The sequence below is a fragment of the Micromys minutus genome, assembly GCF_963924665.1.
Source record: "Micromys minutus genome assembly, chromosome: 3".
Classification (NCBI taxonomy): domain Eukaryota; kingdom Metazoa; phylum Chordata; class Mammalia; order Rodentia; family Muridae; genus Micromys; species Micromys minutus.
In genome coordinates this window covers 15,740,752-15,761,099 of record NC_137972.1, presented here as the reverse complement: position 1 = coordinate 15,761,099, position 20,348 = coordinate 15,740,752, and the positions used below count along the sequence as shown (strand labels likewise).

The following is a 20,348-nucleotide window of genomic DNA, read 5'->3' as shown; positions in this document are numbered from 1 at the left end:
TACTTGATCTTTTTAAAGATTTGACAGTATGCATCGAAAACCCAATAGTTACAATGAGCACAAAGTACATGCAAAACAAAATGTAACATGAAACTAGTCAAAGTTTTCTTGTTGTGTAAAGATTTTTTTGTTTTGATTTGTTTTCTTTATTTCTTGAACTTCCTACATTCTGTGAGTTGTTTCTGGGCCAGTGCGAGCCTTTAGGGTTAGCATCCCACTATCAGTGACTGCGTATTATGTCTGTTATTTTGTGACTGGGTTATCTCACCCAGAATGATATTCTCTAGATGCAGCCATTTTCTTAAGAATTTGGTCAAGTCATTGTTTCTGGTGGCTGAGTAGTATTCCATTGTGTAAATGTACCACAATTTTTGTATCCATTTATCTTCTGAAGGGCATATGGGTTCTTTCCAGCTTCTGGCTATTATAAATAGAGCTGCTATGAACATTGTGGTGCATATATCTTTGTTGTGTACTAAGGTGTCTCTGGGGTATATGCCCAGAAGTGGAATAGCTAGGTCTTCAGGTAGTATTATGTCCAATTTTCTGAGGTATCACCAGACTGATTTCCAGAGTGGTTGTATTAGTTTGCAACCCCAGCAACAGTGGAGAATGTTCCTCTTTCTCCACAACCTCGCCAGCATCTGTTGTCATCTGTGTTTTGAATCTTGGCCAATCTGACTGGTGTGAGGTGGAATCTCAGAATTGTTTTGATTTGCATTTCCCTGATGGCTAAAGATGTCGAGCACTTCCTCAGATATTTCTCAGCCATTCTATATTCCTCAACTGAGAACGTTTTGTTTAGTTCTGTACCCCATTTTTAATAGGGTTATTTGATTCTCTGGTGCCTAGCTTTTTGAGTTTTTTGTATACCTTAGATATTAGACCTCTATCTGATGTGGATATGGTAAATATCTTTTCCCATTCTGTTTGCTGCCATTTTGTTTTCTTGACAATGTCCTTCGCCTTACAGAAACTTTGCAATCTCATTAAGTCCCATTTGTTAATCTTTGACCCTAGAGCTTGAGCCATTGGTGTTTTGTTCAGAAAATTTTCTCCTGTGCCTATATGTTCTAAAGTTTTCCCTACTTTTTCATCTAATAGTTTCAGTGTATCTGGTTTAATGTGGAGATCTTTGATCCACTTACACTTGAGCTTTGTACAAGGAGATAAGAAAGGGTCCTGGAAAGAACAGGAATCCAAGGTCCATACTTAAACATAATAAAAGCAATATACAGCAAACCAACAGCCAACATCAAACTTAATGGTGGAAAACTTGAAACAATCCCACTAAAATCAGGGACTCGACAAGGCTGCCCACTCTCCCCCTACCTATTCAACATAGTACTGGAAGTCCTGGCTGGAACAATTAGACAGCAAAAGGAGATCAAGGGGATACAAATCAGAAAGGAAGAGATAAAAACATCACTCTTTGCCAATGACATGATAGTGTACTTGACTGACCCCAAAAATTCCACCAGAGAACTCCTACAGCTGATAAACAAGTTCAGCAAAGTGGCTGGATACAAAATTAACTCAAACAAATCAGTAGCCTTCCTATACTCAAAGGACAAACATGTGGAGAAAGAAATTAGGGAAAAGGTACCCTTCACAATCGTCACAAATACTATGAAATACCTTGGTGTGACTCTAACTAAGCAAGTGAAGGACCTGTACGACAAGAACTTCAAACCTCTAAAGAAGGAAATTGAGGAGGATCTCAGAAAATGGAAAGATCTCCCTTGCTCATGAATTGGCAAGATCAACATTTTAAAAATGGCAATCCTACCAAAAGCAATCTACAGATTCAACGCAATCCCCATCAATATTTTATCACAGTTCTTCATGGAATTGGAAAGATCAATATGCAATTTCATATGGAACAACAAAAGACCAGGAATAGCAAAATCCATCCTCAACAACAAGAAAATATCTGCGGGAATCATTATCCCTGACCTCAAGCTATATTACAAGGCAATTGTGCTGAAAACTGCATGGTACTGGTACAGAAATAGGTATGTGGATCAATGGAATAGAATAGAAGATCCAGAAATGAGCTCTCATGTATATGGTCACGTGATTTTCGACAAAGGAACCGTAAACATTCAATGGAAAAAAGACAGCCTATTCAACAAATGGTGCTGGTCCAACTGGCACTCAGCATGCAAAAGATTGTTATAACAGTTATTCTTTAAGAATATTTTAAAGTGTCAAATGAAAACTAAAATATTTTGGAATTAATGGCAATATAATATTCTGTTACTGTTTTATTTTTCTACTCTATACCAGGGGTTTCTTCTGATTTTAACCAGATTTTGATTTCAGACAGAGATTTTGGATTTTCTTTGCACAAGCATTTGTGTGTTAGAGAAGGAGAGAGCCACATTCAAACCCCACAGCCAGTTTTAATTTGTAATTGAATTGGGACCACATAGAGGGCATTACCTTCTTATGTCTGTAGAGGGCAGCAGAGACAAGGTGGAGGTGGGGGGCAACATTTGGTCGATTTATTTATTTATTTATTTATTTATTTATTTATTTATTGAGGCTTTTTTTTCTTAATGTTCCTTCTATTTTCTCCACATGGTTCATTAAGTGGTCTCCAGATTTCTTAGTTGGATGCTCTTTCTTCCTGGAAAGAAAAGAAACAGTGCCACCCTGCCTTCAAAACACTGCCTCTGGAGGAGAGAGGGTTTCTTTTTCTTTTTTTTTTTTTTTTAAACAGCAGTAGACATATTATCTTTCAACTGAAATTTATTTTCTTTGAAAAATTGGAAGGAAATATATCTTAGTACTTGGGCATAAATATACCTATTTTACTCTTTCTCTTTATATGTTAATTAAAGATTTGAGTGTATTTATTTCTAGATCACAAAGAACACTCATTTTGAATTTTAGCTTGCCTTTTAGAAGCAGTTTTTAAAATGAACTCACTGTAATTCTTATGTGCATACCCCTCCTCCCAAGTGATAGGAATAAAGGCCCCTGCCATCTAGGAGCTAAGAATAATGGTATGAAGTTCACCTGGCTACGAATTACTTAGCATCCTTTAGCTCATAGGATTGTCTTGGTTTAATTTGATTATGAAATTCCTATTATTTTGTAGTGTTAGGAATCAACATTCAAGGTGGTGGTTTTTTCTTTTTTCTTTTTGCCTTTGTTTTTTCATGAACTTCATATAGTCTGTGAGTTGTTTTTGGGGTGTTCAGAGCTTTCTGGGGTTAGCATCCCACTATCAGTGACTGCATATTATGTCTGTTTTTTGTGACTGGATGTCTCACTCAGGATGATGTTCTCTAGATGAATCCATTTTCTTAGGAATTTCATAAAGTCATTGTTTCTGATAGCTGAGTAGTACTCCATTGTGTAAATGTACCACAATTTTTGTATCCATTCATCTACTGAAGGACATCTGGATTATTTCCAGCTTCTGGCTATTATAAATAGGGCTGCTATGAACACTGTTGTGCATGTGTCTTTGTTGTATGTTGGAGCTTAACTGGGGTATATGTCCAGAAGTGGAATAACTGGGTCTTCAGGTAGTAATATGTCCATTTTTTTTGAGGAATTGCCAGACTGATTTTCAGAGTGGTTGTATCAGTTTACAACCCCACCAAGATTGGAGAAGTGTTCCTCTTTCTCCACATCCTCGCTAGCATCTGCTGTCATCTAAATTTTTGGTCTTGGCCAATCTGACTGGTGTGAGGTGGAATCTCAGGGTTGTTTTGATTTGTATTTCCCTGATGGCTAAGGATGTCGAACACTTACCTAGATGTTTCTCAGCCATTCGATATTACTCAATTGAGAACTTTTTGTTTAGCTCTGTACCCCATTTTTAATAGAGTTTTTTGATTCTTTGGTGTCTAACTTCCTTAGTTCTTTGTATACCTTGGATATTAGGCCTCTATCAGATGTTGGTAAAGATCCTTTTTCAATTTCTTGGCTACCATTTTGTTTTTTGGCAGCCTCCTTCGCCTTACAGAAGCTTTGCAATTTGATTAAGTCCCATTTGTTGATAATTGACCTTAGAGCTCCAGCCATTGTTGTTCTGTTCAGGAAATTTTCTCCTGTGCCTATGTGTTCTAAGGTTTTCCTTATTTCTCTTCTAATAGTTTCAGTGTACCTGGTTTAATGTGGAGATCTTTGATCCACATGCAATCGAGCTTTGTACAAAGAGATAAGGAAGGGTCTATTTTCATTCTTCTGCATGCTGAGTGCCAGTTGGACCAACACCATTTGTTGAATAGGGTGTCCGTTTTCCATTGAATATTTACAGCACTTTTGTCACAAATCAAGTGACCACATATGTGAGGGCTCATTTCTGGATCTTCCATTATATTCCACTAATCCATGTGCCTATCTTTGTACCAGTACCATGCAGATTTTAGCGAAATTACCTTGTATATATATATAGTTTTAGGTAAGGGGTAGTGATTTCCACAGAGTTTTTCTTGTTGTTTAGGACAGATTTCGCTATTCTAGGTCTTTTGTTGTTTCAGATTAAATTGAACATTGCTCTTTCCAGCAATATGAAGAATTCGATTCGACTTTTGATGGGGATTGCATTGAATTTGTAGATTGCTTTTGGTAAGTTGGCCATTTTTACAATGTTGATACTATCAATACTTGAGCATGGGTGATCTTTCCATTTTCTGAGATCTTCCTTGATTTCCTTCTTTAGAGATTTGAATTTCTTGTCATACAGATAATTCACTTGCTTAGTTAGAGTCACACCAAAGAATTTCATATTGTTTGTGACTATTGTGAAGGGTATGTTTTCTCTAATTTCTTTCTCCCCATGTTTGTCCTTTGAATAGAGGAAGGCTACTGATTTGTTTGAGTTAATTTTATATCCAGCCACATTGATGAACTAGTTTATCAGTTGTAGAAGTTCTCTGGTGGAATTTTTGGGGTCACTTACATACACTATAATGCCATCTGCAAACAGTGATGTTTTTACTTCTTCCTTTCTGATTTGTATCCCTTTGTTTTCATTTTGCTGTGTAATTGCTCCGGCCAGGACTTCCAGTACTATTTTGAATAGGTAGAGGGAGAGTGGGTAGCCTTGTCTAGTCCCTGATTTTGGTGGGATTGCTTCAAGTCCGCATCCTCAACAACAAGGAAACATCTATTTGAATCACTCTCTCTGACCTCAAGGTATATTACAAGGCAATTGTGCTAAAAACAGCACAGTACTGGTACAGAGATAAGCAGGTGGATCAATGGAATACAATAGAAGTTCCAGAAATGAGCCCTCACATAAGTGGTCACTAGATTTTTGTCAAAATGCTGTAAACATTCAATGGAAAAAGAACAGCCTCTTCAACAAATGGTGTTAGTCCAACTTGCACTTAGCATGCGGAAGAATGAAAATAGACCCTTTCTTATCTCCTTGTACAATGTTCAAGTGCAAGTGGATCAAAGATCTTCACATTAAACCAGGTACACTGAAATTATTAGAAGAGAAAGTAAGGAAAACCTTAGAACACATAGGCACAGGAAAAAATTTTTCTGAACACCAATCTGTTCCTCTAAGGCCAAATATTGACCAATGGGACTTAATGAGATTGCAAAGCTTCTATAACGCTAAGGACACTGCCAAGAAAACAAAACGGCAGCAAACAAATTGGGAAAAGATCTTTACAAACTCCTCTGATAGAGGCCTAATATCCAAGGTTTACAAAGAACTCAAGAAGTCAGACACCAAATAATCACACAACCCTATTAAAAATGGGGTACAGAGCTAAACAAAAAGTTCTCAATATCGCAAAGTGATTTCTCAAAAAATTGGACATAGTACTCCTCAAGACCCAGTTATTCCACTTCTAGGCATATACCGCAGAGAAGCTTCAAGATACAACAAAAAAATATGCACCACAATATTCATAGCAGTTCTATTTATAATAGCCAGAAGCTAGAAAGAACCCAGATGTCTTTCAGTAGATGAATGGATACAAAAATTGTGGTACATTTACACAATAGGGTACTACTCAGCTATCTGAAACAATGACTTTATGAAATTATTAAAAAAATGAATGCATCTAGAGAATATCATCCTGAGCGAGACATATCAGTCACAAAAAGCAGACATAATATGCAGTCACCAATAATTGGATATTAACCACAGAAACCTCTGAACATCCCAGAAACAACTCTCGGGCTTTATGAAGTTCAAAAAAAAAAAAAAAAAAAAAAAGAGAGAGAGAGAATGAAAAACCATTATGCTTAATCTTTACACAGCAAGAAATCTTTGACTATTTCCACATTACATCTTGTTTTACAGGCACTTTATGCTCATTGTAACTAGTAAGATTTTAATGCATACTATCAAACCTTTAAAAAATCAAGTACTGACATACTTTTATGTAAATTGCTTAAAATCTGTAAATTTATCTTTGTTTATAAAAGTACAATTGTAAGAAAAAAAAACTAATTTTGAAATGGACCTGCCATAAAAATTAGTAAAATGATTAAATTATATTAAAAAAATAAAATGGGAAAGAGACTGTGTAACTCTAAAAGTAATATAGAAATCTAAATTTCTCAATAATAAAAATATTTTTAACTTGTAAAACACAAAGTGTGACTCTATCTACTTGTGTTTGCTAAGCTAGAAATTTGAATGTTGTCTTCTCATAATCCTCTACTACCCACAGCAAATCTGTTGCCAAATGTCAGTTATTTGTGTTGTATTTTATATGCTAATAATTTTTTTCTTTTGCTAAATTAAATACATATGTTTCCTCTCACAGAATTTATAATAAAGACTGTAGCTACTTTTCCTAATATATATATATATAATGCCTTTAAAAATCTTTACATGTATCTCTTATTTTTTTGAACAACTTTATTTTAAAAAACAAAGATAAATGAATAAATTTTAAGCATTTTTGTATAAATGTATCGGAATACTTTTTTGTCTGTGCTTGGCTTTCCTGTTTTTAAAGGTTTGATAGTGTGCATTAAGGTCTTACTAGTTACAATGAGCATAAAGTGCATGTAAAACAGGATGTAACCCGGAATTGGTCAAAGTTTTCTTGGTGTGTAAGGAGTAAGTATAATGTTTTCTTTCTTTTCTTTTTTTTCTCTTGAACTTCACAGTCTGTGAGTTGTTTCTTGTGTGTTCAGAGCTTTCTGGGTTTAGTATCAGTGACTGCATATTATGTCTGTTTATTTGTGACTGGATTACCTCACTCAGGATGATATTCTCTAGATGCAAGTATCTCTGAATTTTTTAAAATAAAGTTGTAAGAAAAAAAGTTCTTTAATCTATTTGTATTTGATTTTCTGTGTAGAGTGGTAAATATGAATACACATTATTCTTCAGGGAAACATACAGTTTTACATGATCATTTTGGGGAGATGCTGTTTTCCCTGCAATTTGAATTTTTAATATCTGTATCATAGTTTTTTAATACTATACTTCTGTAACCTGAGATGATACTGGAGTGATACTATAACCACTCCAAAATTATGTGTTTGTTAGAGTAGTTTTGTTGATCCAGAGTGTTTTGCGTCTATTTATAAAATTTATGTTAGACAACTTCTATAAAATATCATTTTTTGTTTTTAATTTTGCATCTCTTATTAAATAAAAGGCAATTCTTAGTCTTTTTAAGTAAGTTTGAACTGAATGACCAAGCTGTCTGATGAAATATTAACCCTCCATATTCAGGAGATCTTTTTTGTTTCAGTTAAATCTGTTTCCATTTTGTTGGTATCCACAGATTTTCTTCTATGAAAACAGTGACAAAATTCATATCGATAAATAGATAACATGTATCCAGTTATATGATTCTATATATATTTAAATTATATCAGTTGCTTTTATTCTCCATTTTTTTCACTATTGAATTACATTCTATAGCTATTGCTTTTTCTCACTAGCATATAAAAATTAAATTTAATAAAGCACTATGTAATCTATATCTGTGGGTATTTTATTTCTCCTTTCTCTTTACTGAGCTATTTAAATTTTTTTTTTTTTTTTTAGAAACAGGTGACTTTGCAAGATAGGATGTTGGGAAAACTCTCCAGAATATACCAGAGACCTGTGAAGTAAGAGAATCTCAGGAATTTGGAGCCTAGATTAAATTCCCTACAGTGGGGAGAGAAAACTTGTAGAGCCCAGCTCCAGCAGAAAGGCAGGGCATCAAGTGAGGAATGGGGTTTCAATCTCACAGTCAAAATGGACCATTTTTAATTATGACCCATAGTTAATTGTTATTTTCTGAAAAAAAAAAAAAAAAAAAAAAAAAAACTGCAGAGATGGAAATGGAGAAGAACCTGAGGAAAAGAAGATCCAGGGAAATAGCCAAAATGGAATCCAGCTCAAAGAGAGGCCTCGAGGCATGACACCATTACTGACTTACCAAAAGGGACCCGTCATGACTGCCCTCTGAAAGACTCAACAAGCAGCTGAAAAAGTCAGATGCAGATATTTGCACCCAATCAACCCAAAGAAGCTGCTGACCGCTGTGGTTGAATTAGGGAAAAGCTGGTGGAAGTTGAGCAGGAGCATGACCCTGTAAGAATACCAGCAGTCCCAATTAACCGGGAACCCTGAGATCCCTCAGACACTGGACCACCAACCTGGCAGCTGATAAGACTCCCCTAACACATATACAGCAGAGGACTTTTAGGTCAAGGTTCAGTCAAAGAAGATGTACTCAAGAGACTGGAGGCCCCAGTGAATTTAAGGTTGTACAGGGTGGGTAGGGTGAGGAAATCATCTTGGAGATGCGAGGCGGGGGTGGGGGGTTGTGGGGAAGGATTGATTGCGATGGGAATTAAGTCTTGAGTGAAAAACTAAAATAAAATATAATGGAAAAATAAACTAGTCATATCTTTTAAGGTACCATTTGAACACTTGTCTATAGGATTGTGTGGTATACCTGTAATATGCTTTATGTTATGATTTTTTTTAAAAAAACTATCTCATCTTATGGAAGAACTATGTTGTAGCATATCCAGTCTTAACTTGTACAGGTATTCTCGTAATAGTCATTACTTCTAAGTATGTAAATACAGAATAAGCCTTCTCTGAACTTAAAGCAGTAACCAGTTGAAATCCTGAATATGTATTTATGGATGGTGCACATACTTCAATCTTCCAAATGCAACAAAATGAAACATATTCATATTCCAAATTCTATTTCTTTGGGTACCTTTTTGCGTTACTACCTACAAGTCATGGCTGCACAAAAACAAACGACATTCATTTATAATTTCCTTGGCTTGTTGCCAAGTGGTTAAAAAAAAATCTTTCTTCAACCTTTTCTGTTAACATGCTATTCTTATAAAATTTGTGGATATTAGAAGTGGTTGTTATATAATGGGGACAATTTTGCAAACATGAGGTAAGAAGATAGTGCTATAGTTGAATATTAAAAATCCTGTGCATCAAACTCTAGAACATCTCGAGGAAATGTGATAAATTATTTTGAAAGCCTTAAAAAATCTCTCTGCCTCTAAAATGTCCTTACCTTTTATTTCTGATTTTTTTGTTTTGTTTTCTTAGACAAATCAGTTAAAAATTATTTTAAAAAATCTTTTCTTAAATAGTGTTTTTCACATACCAGCTGGCCTGTTAACAAACAGTATGGGTTGGGAGCTGGAAGTATCTATGCGATAAAATCCTTATACGGTATCCAAGGCCCTCAAATTCCAGATTCATCCCCACTCTACTAGAAAGGCAGCAGTCAGAGAGTTTGCATGCTCAACAGTTTATTGGTAGAGTAATGATAAAGCTTTTATGTCATAGGTCCTGTCTCATACTCTTGTAAGGACCTTGTCTTCTTAGCTCATTATCTTTTCAATTTCTTTCTGAAATAAATAGAGAAGAAATATTATAGGTAAGTATAACAAACAAGTTTCTATTTTTTTTTTTTTTTTTTTTTTTTTTTTTTTGCTGGTGAATGAATTAGGTAATAACCCATCTACTGATTTCTGTATTGCTTTATGTCTTTGTTTTCTGATTCATTTCTGCTAACTTTAGGTTTGCACCATCATATGATCTGCTCTCAGATGTTACATATGAGATAAAGAAAGAGTAGTTGTTGTAGGCTGAATGAATGTCTTAGGATTGTGATTGAAAGTATTCTAGGATGAATTTAGAGAGCTGGTTTGTAAAATGTGTCCTTTAGTAACAAATCACTGAAACTATACTGGATGTCAGGTCACAATGATAGACAGGATAGCAGTACCATGCCACATAAAATCTTAAAAACTTATCAAGTAAAATAAAGCAAAACAAAACCAAAAATATCAATGTTAGAAATAAGATCAAAGAACACAAAGAAATATTTATACCTTTTAAAACTTACATGTAAAGTTCTCAAGAATTATATTATTTCATGCATCTATAACATAACAGATCTCAATATAAATTTATTACTAATGTGAAATTATTATGTTTGTTTAAAATCAAACAGTTGAAAAGGTTTTCTAAGTGAATTAATGGTCGTATCTGTGGGATAAAATATAGGAAGCTATAGTATGCTTTAATATTTATATTTAGGCTATTGTATATGTGTGTGCAAGCATTCTCTCTCTCTCTCTCTCTCTCTCTCTCTCTCTCTCTCTATATATATATATATATATATATATATATATATATATATATATATATATATATATAAACTTAAGCATTTCCATGACAATATACGTAGATATAGTGGCTTGGAAAGAGGCTCAGTGGGTAAGGCACTTGCTGAGAAAATTGTTAGGATCTAATTGTAAAATGCAAGACCCCGTGTACCCTTGTAAAGCTAGGCACTGTCCAGTGATAAGATGGGAGAGAGAGGCAGAAGGATCCTACAGAATTTCACAATAGTACCAATGAACCAAATTACTCTCAAGTAACATGGAATATGGAGACAGATATCTGGTGTGGTCCTCTGATTTTCAAACTTAAGCTATGGAACATATATGTCCACAGTCTATAACATGTCACAGATACAAAAAAACCTAGATAAAGTTAATCAACTTATTCCTGCTGTGAGGCCATACTATGCATAGAGTGATGAGGTAGAAATGTAAGATGAACAGCTGTTGATTCTCAGTTTTCATAGAAACAAACAAGCAAAACAGAACTCACAGCTGACGTTACATTCATGGTTACTGAGGAAACTGACCTGGAGAAGATTACTTAGTTCTTCTTTGTTGCCGGTTTCTACGTGGTGGAGACCCCTTTTTCTCCTGTGTCTGCTGTTGTGGTGGTGGCAGTTTTGCTATTGGCTGCTGGGACTGCTGTTCCTGCAGCAACTGCTGTTGTGTCCTCTGCTGCTGTGACTGCTGAAGACTTGGTTGCTGCTGCTGATCCCTTACTTGATATTCCTGGCTTTGGCCACGATCAGGGGCTGCTTGGAAAGAGGGTACTCTCTCTCTGTTGGACAGGCTCGAAACGATAAATTCTGTGGGATTATAGAGTAAGTATGAGTGGTTAGATGCTAATACATCTTTCAAATATTTTAGCACACTGTCCTTTTCTCTAACATGCTGTTCAATTCTGATCCTACTGATTACCACTGTGTTATCCAGATGAGTGTTTTTCTATCTAAGTATCGATGGTATGGGTCATTGTGGCATGCCATGTGTTACAAGGAATTGCAGTTTTGGAGATAAGAATTTATATAGAATGTCTCCACAGAAAAGAAGCCACTAACATTTCAGAAATCAAAATTAATGATTTGACCCTTTTCAAAAACTGGTCCTCACTTGTGTTTCTGTGCTTTATTTTTTCCTGCATCTACTTCATAAGCAACAAAGAACCTCTCTCATAAGGTCTCCACTGTCATGTCATAGCTGAGTCACAAAATTTCCCCAGACTCCAGTAGATCTTTCTCACCCCAAAGAGTTGTGTCTAAAAGAGCAAATCAAATTTTTTTCATTTCTCCTATTGAAAGATTACTTTCAATTATATGTTAATGGCCTGCAGGTTCTTGGGGTGGAATAAAGACTCAAATAATCAATACCTTGTCCTAAGAACTCCTCAGTCCTATTTTGTTTTAATTTTTGTTATTTTAAGTTTTTCCCTCCCTTTGGTTTCTGTGATCACCACATGCAAAAAATAAATAAAAATAAAAAAAATCACAGTCCTCATACACGTATCTGCATACCTTCATTTGGGTCCTGTGCTGAGCTCAGGGCCAGCCCGACCACCATGAGCAGTACCACCAGCATCTTGGAGGAAACTCTAGACTTGTTCCCAAATGTGTTCAAGAAAACAATGCAACTGAATTTATAAGGAGTAGTGGAACAATGGTACCTTTGAAGCGTGGCTGGGTCACCTTGTTCCTGATCAAACAAGTTATCTTGTGCCCCTGACTCTCCTCTGGCATTGCAGCTCAACAGGATGTAATAGAAAATGTAACTTTGGCAGAGGTTGGAACAAACAGTACCACACAGTCAATCTAGATATTAAAATTTTACTGTTCCTTTGCAAATTTTACTTATTTAGTGGATTGTGGCTATACATGGTCATCCACTACATGAATCTGAGATGCAAATTTGGATCCACATGTTTGTTACTATTAATCCTTTAGCCAAAAATTTAAAAGATTCCTATTTGAAGTTAGCATCATCACTCATACACCAATAGTTATACTTCCTTTTATTCGCACACATATGGTAGTCAACTATGAATTTCATGGGATAGTAGATATTTCTCCTTCACTCTGTGGGCCATTGAGAAACAAAGTTACTGCTCATCCTACTGTGGCTCAGAGTATTGCATAGGGATTTTTGTATTGTCCTTAATCACAGAAGACCTGCTATTGAAGCAATGAATGCATTGCTAGAACAATCTGATTGCAAAGTATTTTTCTAACTTATGAAAACCAAGATAATCTGAACATAAGTTTGAACATTTTTTGATAATCTATGCTACTTTATATTTCTCAGATATTGGGTACTTCCATTTGTCTAGAATGGTTTTAGAGGATGATTTTGATTGGTAGTTTTGTTGCTGTTGTTGTTGTTTGGCTTATTTTTTTGTCTTTATCTTTCAGGAAATTGTTATTTTGGTTTATTTGTCAACCACAGACACTAATCACTGATTAGACCTGGTTATGCTGTAGAATAAAGTAGTCTATTGCCTCTCCCAGAATATTCGTTGCATTATACCATTTCATGTAAACACCATATATTATCAGATATGATTTTATTTTTGGGTTGATCCACAAAAGTAATATCCTCATATTCTGGCTTGTTATAAATTAAACTTTTAATTGATTTTCACTATGTTTATTTAACATCTTATATATGGACTTTTTCTCTTAATTTTTGAGAGAATGCACTTATTCAATCATGTAAATATACTTCTATTTTTTTTTTTTACTATTTTGTGATTTTCAAAATACTGTTAACAAGGCATTTTTGTTACAATGGGCCTTTTGTTGGGTATGTGCATTACTTACTGTCTTTTAACTTAATGCTTATTTTATTATATTTAAAGGTTAAATCTCAGACAATAGTCTATTCCTCCTCATCTGGCTTCCTCTCCTTGGTTTATTTACAGGAATTTTAGGTTTCCTTCAGGGCCGAAGCTAATTTGTTGGCATTTGGTAAGTGGAAAGTCAGGGTAGGCCATATCACTACCAATGTCTACTATTGACAATGGCACCTGTCCAAGGTTTATGAGTTTCTTTTGCTCTTTGTGCAGGGATGTAAAGACTAATATAGCAAATTTCTCATAGTTATCTGCTTTAAAATACGTAATGAGTCCCTGAAGCTGACCAGAATATTCTCTCTGGCATGATAATGAATATAATTGGAAGTGCAATTCTATTAACAATTAGTGATTTATTACCAATTACATAAAGTGAATAGTGCTTCCTTCTTGTTTCATTCAGACAGGTCTTTCTACTTAGTTCCATGACAAATCACCGTTTCTTCACATGCTATGTAAAAAGTGAGCATGACAGAGAAGTGTCCTGCTGAGATGGCTTATGTAGGTAGGAAAGGAATGTTAGGGAATAAAAACAGAAGTCAGAATCAGTCAGACTGAGAGCTGGAACATGATGTATTATCTGTAGACAACAGTGGTTGATTCTGCCAAAAATCACTTAGCTCTGACATTTTCCTGACCTTCTCTCATGTCAGCAGTGTCTGAAAGAGATTAGAGCACAATAGAAGAAACTATTGCTTCTAAATTCACCAGAGGAAATTAAACAGGGATTGGGAATAATATGAGAGGAGGTAGCAATTAGGAAGGGTAGGGCTGAAGCAAGGACCAAGATAGTAACAGGCATTTTTCGATTTATGGTATATTGAGGCACATAAGAGTTTATTGCATTTGCAAGTAATAAGCATGTAAGTGTTAGCATGCCATCCAAAGAGGTTACTTCTTCTGTATACTAAAACTTGTTCCCATAGTGATGCAGAACGATTCACACACAGGAAGTTAGTCATTTAGTGACCCTCTCTGTGTCTTCTGGATGGTGACATATATGCTATGTTCTTACATGAACTTTGTTCTTTTCACATAGCTTCCTGTATTTCTTGTTGTGTCTTCACATGCTTCTGCTTACAGGAACAAGAGTCATGTTGGATTGAAAATGATAAACTGCTTTGCTTTTACTTAGACACTTGATTAAAAGTTCTGCTTTCAAATACAGTTCTATTTGGAGGGTTTAAGCTCATTACATGATTAGCAAAGATGAGAACACATAATACCACTCATATTATTTCCCAGGGATTGACATTTAATTATATTTATTTTATCCCTCAAAAACAGGAGTGATAACAAACAAGTGTGCTCAAAAATTGCACATCTAAGTTCTCTCAGGTGTGTCTGTTAACATTCACAATTTGTTTTGATATTCAAAATATTTCCTAATGACCACTTCAAAAACTTACACACCAAGACCTGTAGTTCTTGCACTTAGCTGCAAGTTACGGTGTCATACTAATTTTTTATTCCTACGACTGAAAGTATATTTATTTGGAAGGGCGATAATAACGCTGCACATCAGCATGAATCTGAAAAGGATTCACATTATTCTCAGTTAAGGTGCACCTCATGTTTATATATTTTGATGACCTTACTCATTTTTTTTCAGAAAAGAACTTTGAACAAAAGTTAGACCTCCAGACTCAAATAGTACTCTGTACATTTTGCTATTTCTTGATAGTTTTGCATATAAAATACTGTCAGTAGAAAAAACTGATATAAAACAAGTGCTTCATACTATCTATGCAACATGCTATCTATGCAATCTCAGCATTCTCTATTCACCAGATTTTTCTCCTTTTAGCATTAAAGAGGATTTCTTTCTCTTACAACTTTATTGTGAGAAAAGAAAGATACATGTACAGATTTTTAAAGGCATTTTGACATAACACTATATGAATATATTTTGTTAGTGCTTAATTTTTTTAGAGTTTTGATAGTATACATAGAAATCATACTAGTTACCATAAGCATAAAGTACATGTAGAACAGAACGTGACATGAAAATAGTTGAAGTTCTCTTGGTGTGTATAAATTAAAGATAATAATTTTTGAATACCAAAAATTGCCACAAGGCTATATTCTTAGCTCTTGGATTATTAATGATTTAAGGTCCAGTTGTACCACACACAGAGAAGGTGCTATACACTTATATTTTTACTAAGAAGGACTGAGGCTTTCACTTTTTGGTCTTTGATTTTCTTGAGCATCATATGGTCTGTGAGTTGTTTCTGGAGTATTCAGAGCTTTCTGGGGCTAATATCCAATTATCAGTGACTGCATATTATGTCTGTTCTTTTGTGACTGGGTTATCTCATTCAGGATGATATTCTCCAGATGCATCCATTTTCCTAGGAATTTCATAAAGTCATTGTTTCTAATAGCTGAGTAGTACTCCATTGTGTAAATATACCACAATTTTTGTATCCATTCATCTACTGAAAGACATCTGGGTTGTTTCCAGTTTCTGGATATTAAAAGTAGGGCTGCTACGAACATTGTGGTGCATGTGTCCTTATTGTATGTTGGAGCATCTCTGGGGTATATGCCTAGAAGTGGAATAACTGGGTCTTCAGGTAGGACTATGTCCATTTTTCTGAGGAACCGCCAGACTGATTTGCAGAGTGGTTGTAAGAGGATACTATTTAAATACATTTTTACATATCAAATTATTATGGGTGCTTTCCCTAAAATTTTTGTCTATATACCACTATAGTCTGTGCTCCTTAAATGAACCCGAGTTTGGAAAAATGAAGTTGAGGGGATATAAGTCAAAAATGGTTTTTTGCTATATATACCACACATTGACATGATAAAATATTGTAATGCTACCATATTTTTTTCTGAATCACAGGTGACAGTGAACTAAGTGGTTTGAAAGTACAGCAGTAGAATATAAAATAAACTTTAAACTTGTTATACTGATTATTATAAAATTATTATAAGCATTCTAAGAAAAAATAGTAGGGTGAAGAAAAGAGATTGGAGAAATTTTTTAAAAAGTCATGTTAATTTGAGCATAGCTTGAAAGTAGGCAAATTTGCTAAATAATATTTTGTAAACATTAGATCATTATCTGAAAGAAATACTATTTTTTTAATGTCATGGGAGTGTTGTTTTAATACAGTCTGTGCCAAGCATCATCATAATTTCCAAGTTTGTCTTATCTTTAATAGGCAATATTCAAAAATAAAAAACAAACAAACAAACAAAAGAAAAAAGAAAAACAACTCTGCAGTCATAAAACAAGCTAGCTACACTTTTGAGGAGACTTAAAAATGAGAAGCCATGAATTATCTTCTTGGAAAAGCAGCCATTTCAAAAGGTTTTCTTTAATATCATAAAATATTCTCATGGACAAGTGAGCTAGCAAACACACATGCACCAGTGTGCCTCTGACAAGAGTACCCACCTACCCCACCCCCAAGTGGACATGAAATTAGAGAAATGATTACAGCAGACAGAACAGGTAGCAGGAAAAAAAATTCAGTAAAAAGAATGGAATATAACTTTGTGCTTGGATATTTTCCTATGTCACAACAAAAACATTTCGGTGCAAATAGTTATTTTTTCTTCTTTTCCATTTAAGACTGGTGGAGAAAAAATACTTTTTTTCTATAATAAAATATGTAGTTTTTTGGTTTTTTTTTTTTCTTTTTAAACTTTTTTTTAATGTAACTATTTTTTTTTCCTTTTTTGCAGAAAATAATTTTGTAAACTGTCACTTTGTGGGTAGGAAGGCTGGGTGCCACCTGGGTTGGAGCTGTCCCCTTGGTGGCTGAGCTGAAACCAAACCCAGACAGCCAGACTGACTGGGCAGAGGAAGAGGAGGGTGGGGCACACGCGCAGAAGGCCAGGGTGGGGGGAGGTAGGGGCGGGTAAGAGGTCACTCTTGCCATACAGCGCTGTTGAGAAGGACATGTAATCTAGAGCACCGGGCACGGAGTCTGCGCCTGCGTAAGGGGCCATTCTCACGATGCAGTACTCGGCTTGGTCAGGTGGCAGCTCGCTACACAGCTGGTCCATCGTGATATAATTCTTATCTCCATCCAGGATCTTGAAGGAAGCCATGACCTGATCTGCCGTATCTGTGTCTGCCGTCTCTCGGGACATGAAGTCGATGAAGGCCTGAAACGTCACTACCTCCAATCGGTTGGGGTCTACAATGCTCATGATTCGGTCAAATTCTACCTCTCCCTGGGGGTCGTTGCCAATATCATAACCCAAGCTGATGAGGCAGGCTTTGAACTCTTCGGGACCCAACGTGCCGGAGTGATCCCGGTCAAAGTGGTTGAAGGAGGCTCGGAATTCGTTCATCTGTTCCTGGCTGAGGCCTTTGGCATCCCGGGTCAAGATCTGGTTCTCCACTTCATTGATGGTCCTGGCAATGGTGGTGAGCAGCTGTTCCCAGCCCACACGGATGTGCTCCATGATGTAGTTGGTGTGCTTGTTGTCGACGATAAGTGCTTCCTGGATGAGCTGGTGGTCGCCCTCCAGCTGGTCTATCTTTGGCTTATAATTGACGATGCTCTTCTCAAACTGCCGCAGGTGGCTGAGCTGGTCCTCCAGGGTACCGTGCATCTCAATGGAGATCCTCCCAATCTCCTCCATCTTGGTCTGGATCCAGGGCCCAATGACATTGGCTTGTGTCCCAAACTGCTTCCGTAACCTCTCATTGTGCTGCTGCCTCGCATGCTCCTCCGTTAGAGCCTGGTCCCTCCGGGGCACCAGCTGCCGTACATGGTCCCTATTTGCCATTGATCTCCTGAGGCGTGATGGTTGTATAGGGGTTGGTGCCTGCCATGTTGACATGATAGGTCTGGACAATCTTAGACACTTCATTGTGGATGCCCACGATGGCCAGGCGTTCCTTGTCTGCATCCGGGAGGGTGGCCTTGAACTGCTCATGAGCTGTGGTCAGTCCCTGAGTCTCCTCAATAGTATGTACGATGAAGGTGTCTTGAAGATCCTCAATAGCTCCCTCCATCCTGTTGTTGAAGGGTGCAGCCCTCTTGGCGTACTCCAGGTACAGCTGGTCGATGGTCTCCAGCATCTTCTCTGTTCGCTCTAGAGCTTCCCTCCGCTTCTGAGTCAGGGCCCCTAGATTGTCCCACTGGTCACAGATCTTTTGGCAATGAGTGTTCTTGACACTCGGTGAGTCGTAATAATCCAGCTCATTAAGCTCCTGAGCAATGGCTGCGATCTGCTCCACACGGTCCTGGTGGGCAGCGAGGTCACTCTCAAAGGCCTCATGCTTCTTGAGCAGGGCCTTGATCTCGGACAAGGTGGCTGTCTCATAATCCTTCTGCCGCAGCATGGCTTCTTTGCCATCTGTCCAGGCTTCATGGATGGAGGCCTTCTGCCAGAACTTCTCTGCGAGGTGGTCCAATCTCTCTAGCCTCCAGATCTCATTCAGCAGCCACTCCTCGTAGCCCTTCTCTGCCTGTTCCGGGCAGCCCCAGGCATTGTTGATATCCGAGACCATCCTGCCCTCGGAGGGCATGAAGGCAGGCCGGTTGCTGAGCCGCAGCTTGGTCTGCAGTGTGTTGAAGTTGATCTCCAGCTGGCATTTCTCCTGCACCTTGGGTGGCTTGTGCAGGCACCGGTAGTCTCGGAAGTCCTCCAGCTTCTGCTGCATGGCCTGCATGGTGTTCTCAGGCACCCGGTTCTCCAGCCAGAGGATGGTGCGGCGGATCCACTCCAACAGACCACTGGCCAGCTTCTCGTAGACTTCCATAAGCTGTTCATTCTCTTGATTGACAGCCAACACTTTGCAGATGCGATTAGCTGCTGTTTCCGCCTTCTGGGCTCCAGAGAAGGCATGGTAGACGTAAGTCATGATGGCTTTCTCATCTGGCCGGGCTGTTCCGAGGGTGTCTTCGGCATCCAGCATCTTAGGTATGTCCAGGAACCTCTCTGCCACATCAAAAGCTGTGTTCAGGTTTGTGAGTGGATCGTCCTTTCGAAGCTTCCCATAGTCAATCAACTCGGGCTGGTGTTGGTGGATCAAGGCACAGAAACCAAGACCATCCTTCCAACTGATACGGAAGTTTTGGATGTTGACATTTTTATACGGGGCTGTCTTCCTCTGACACCACAGGAGCAACCCTTCTTTAGCTGATGTCTCTTCTACGGAGATGTCCTGGATAGCAAATCGAAGGATGATGGTCCAGATCATGCCCAGAGTCATCTTCACATTCCCATCCACAATTTCTTCAGCGTCAATGGACACCAGCTTAACCCCTTTGCTGGCTATGAAATCCAGGGCCTTGTTGACGTTGGAGATCTTGTGCACTCGGATCTTGCCTCTCTCTGGTTTGGCCAAGCGTTCACCTGAGATGACCTCCAGGAGCAGCATGAGCTTCAGGCCATCTCGGAAGTCCTCTTCGATGTTCTCGATCTGGGTCCCTGCTTTGCACCAGGCCGTGAAGGTCTTTCTCTGCTGCTTCTCCCAGGCTGGATCAGGAGCAGGTCCCGGTCCTAGTCCTCTTCAGGCTGCATGTAGTCATTGTTCTGCTGGGAATCATAATGGTCCATGATGGTGCGTGCGTGCTAGGGGCTGGATTTCTTCCTCCACCTTCTCTCCAGGCGACGGCGGCTGCTGGCCGGGCGTGGGGAAGAAATACTATTTTTATCAAGGTAAAGGTCTTGTAGCAATGTGATCTTTTTGTTACATATTAACTAATCATTAATGTAAATGGCAGAATACTTATAATTAAGTTATGTATTTTTCTGGCAGTACAATAATTTTTGTTTTTAAATATCAAATATTAAGCTAAGTTTGAATTACACTGTTCTATAGGCATTAAAAAATTCTTTTTTTTTTAGTTCTCCAGAACAATTCTATTACACCTATCTTTGTAATAAATATATGAGGAAGGAAAGAGCCTATAAA

General features: G+C 37.3%; 1 protein-coding gene across 1 annotated transcript; it reads right to left on the bottom strand.

The window, feature by feature from the left end:
• Window positions 1-11,145: 11,145 nt before the first annotated feature.
• On the bottom strand, window positions 11,146-19,990 carry LOC308418384 (alpha-actinin-1-like; the record flags this gene model as incomplete). The annotated part of the gene is given in 5 exon segments (XM_080913739.1): window positions 11,146-11,414; window positions 17,179-18,202; window positions 18,204-19,918; window positions 19,921-19,933; window positions 19,937-19,990. Coding segments are annotated over 5 exon segments (3,075 nt in total).
• Window positions 19,991-20,348: the final 358 nt, after the last annotated feature.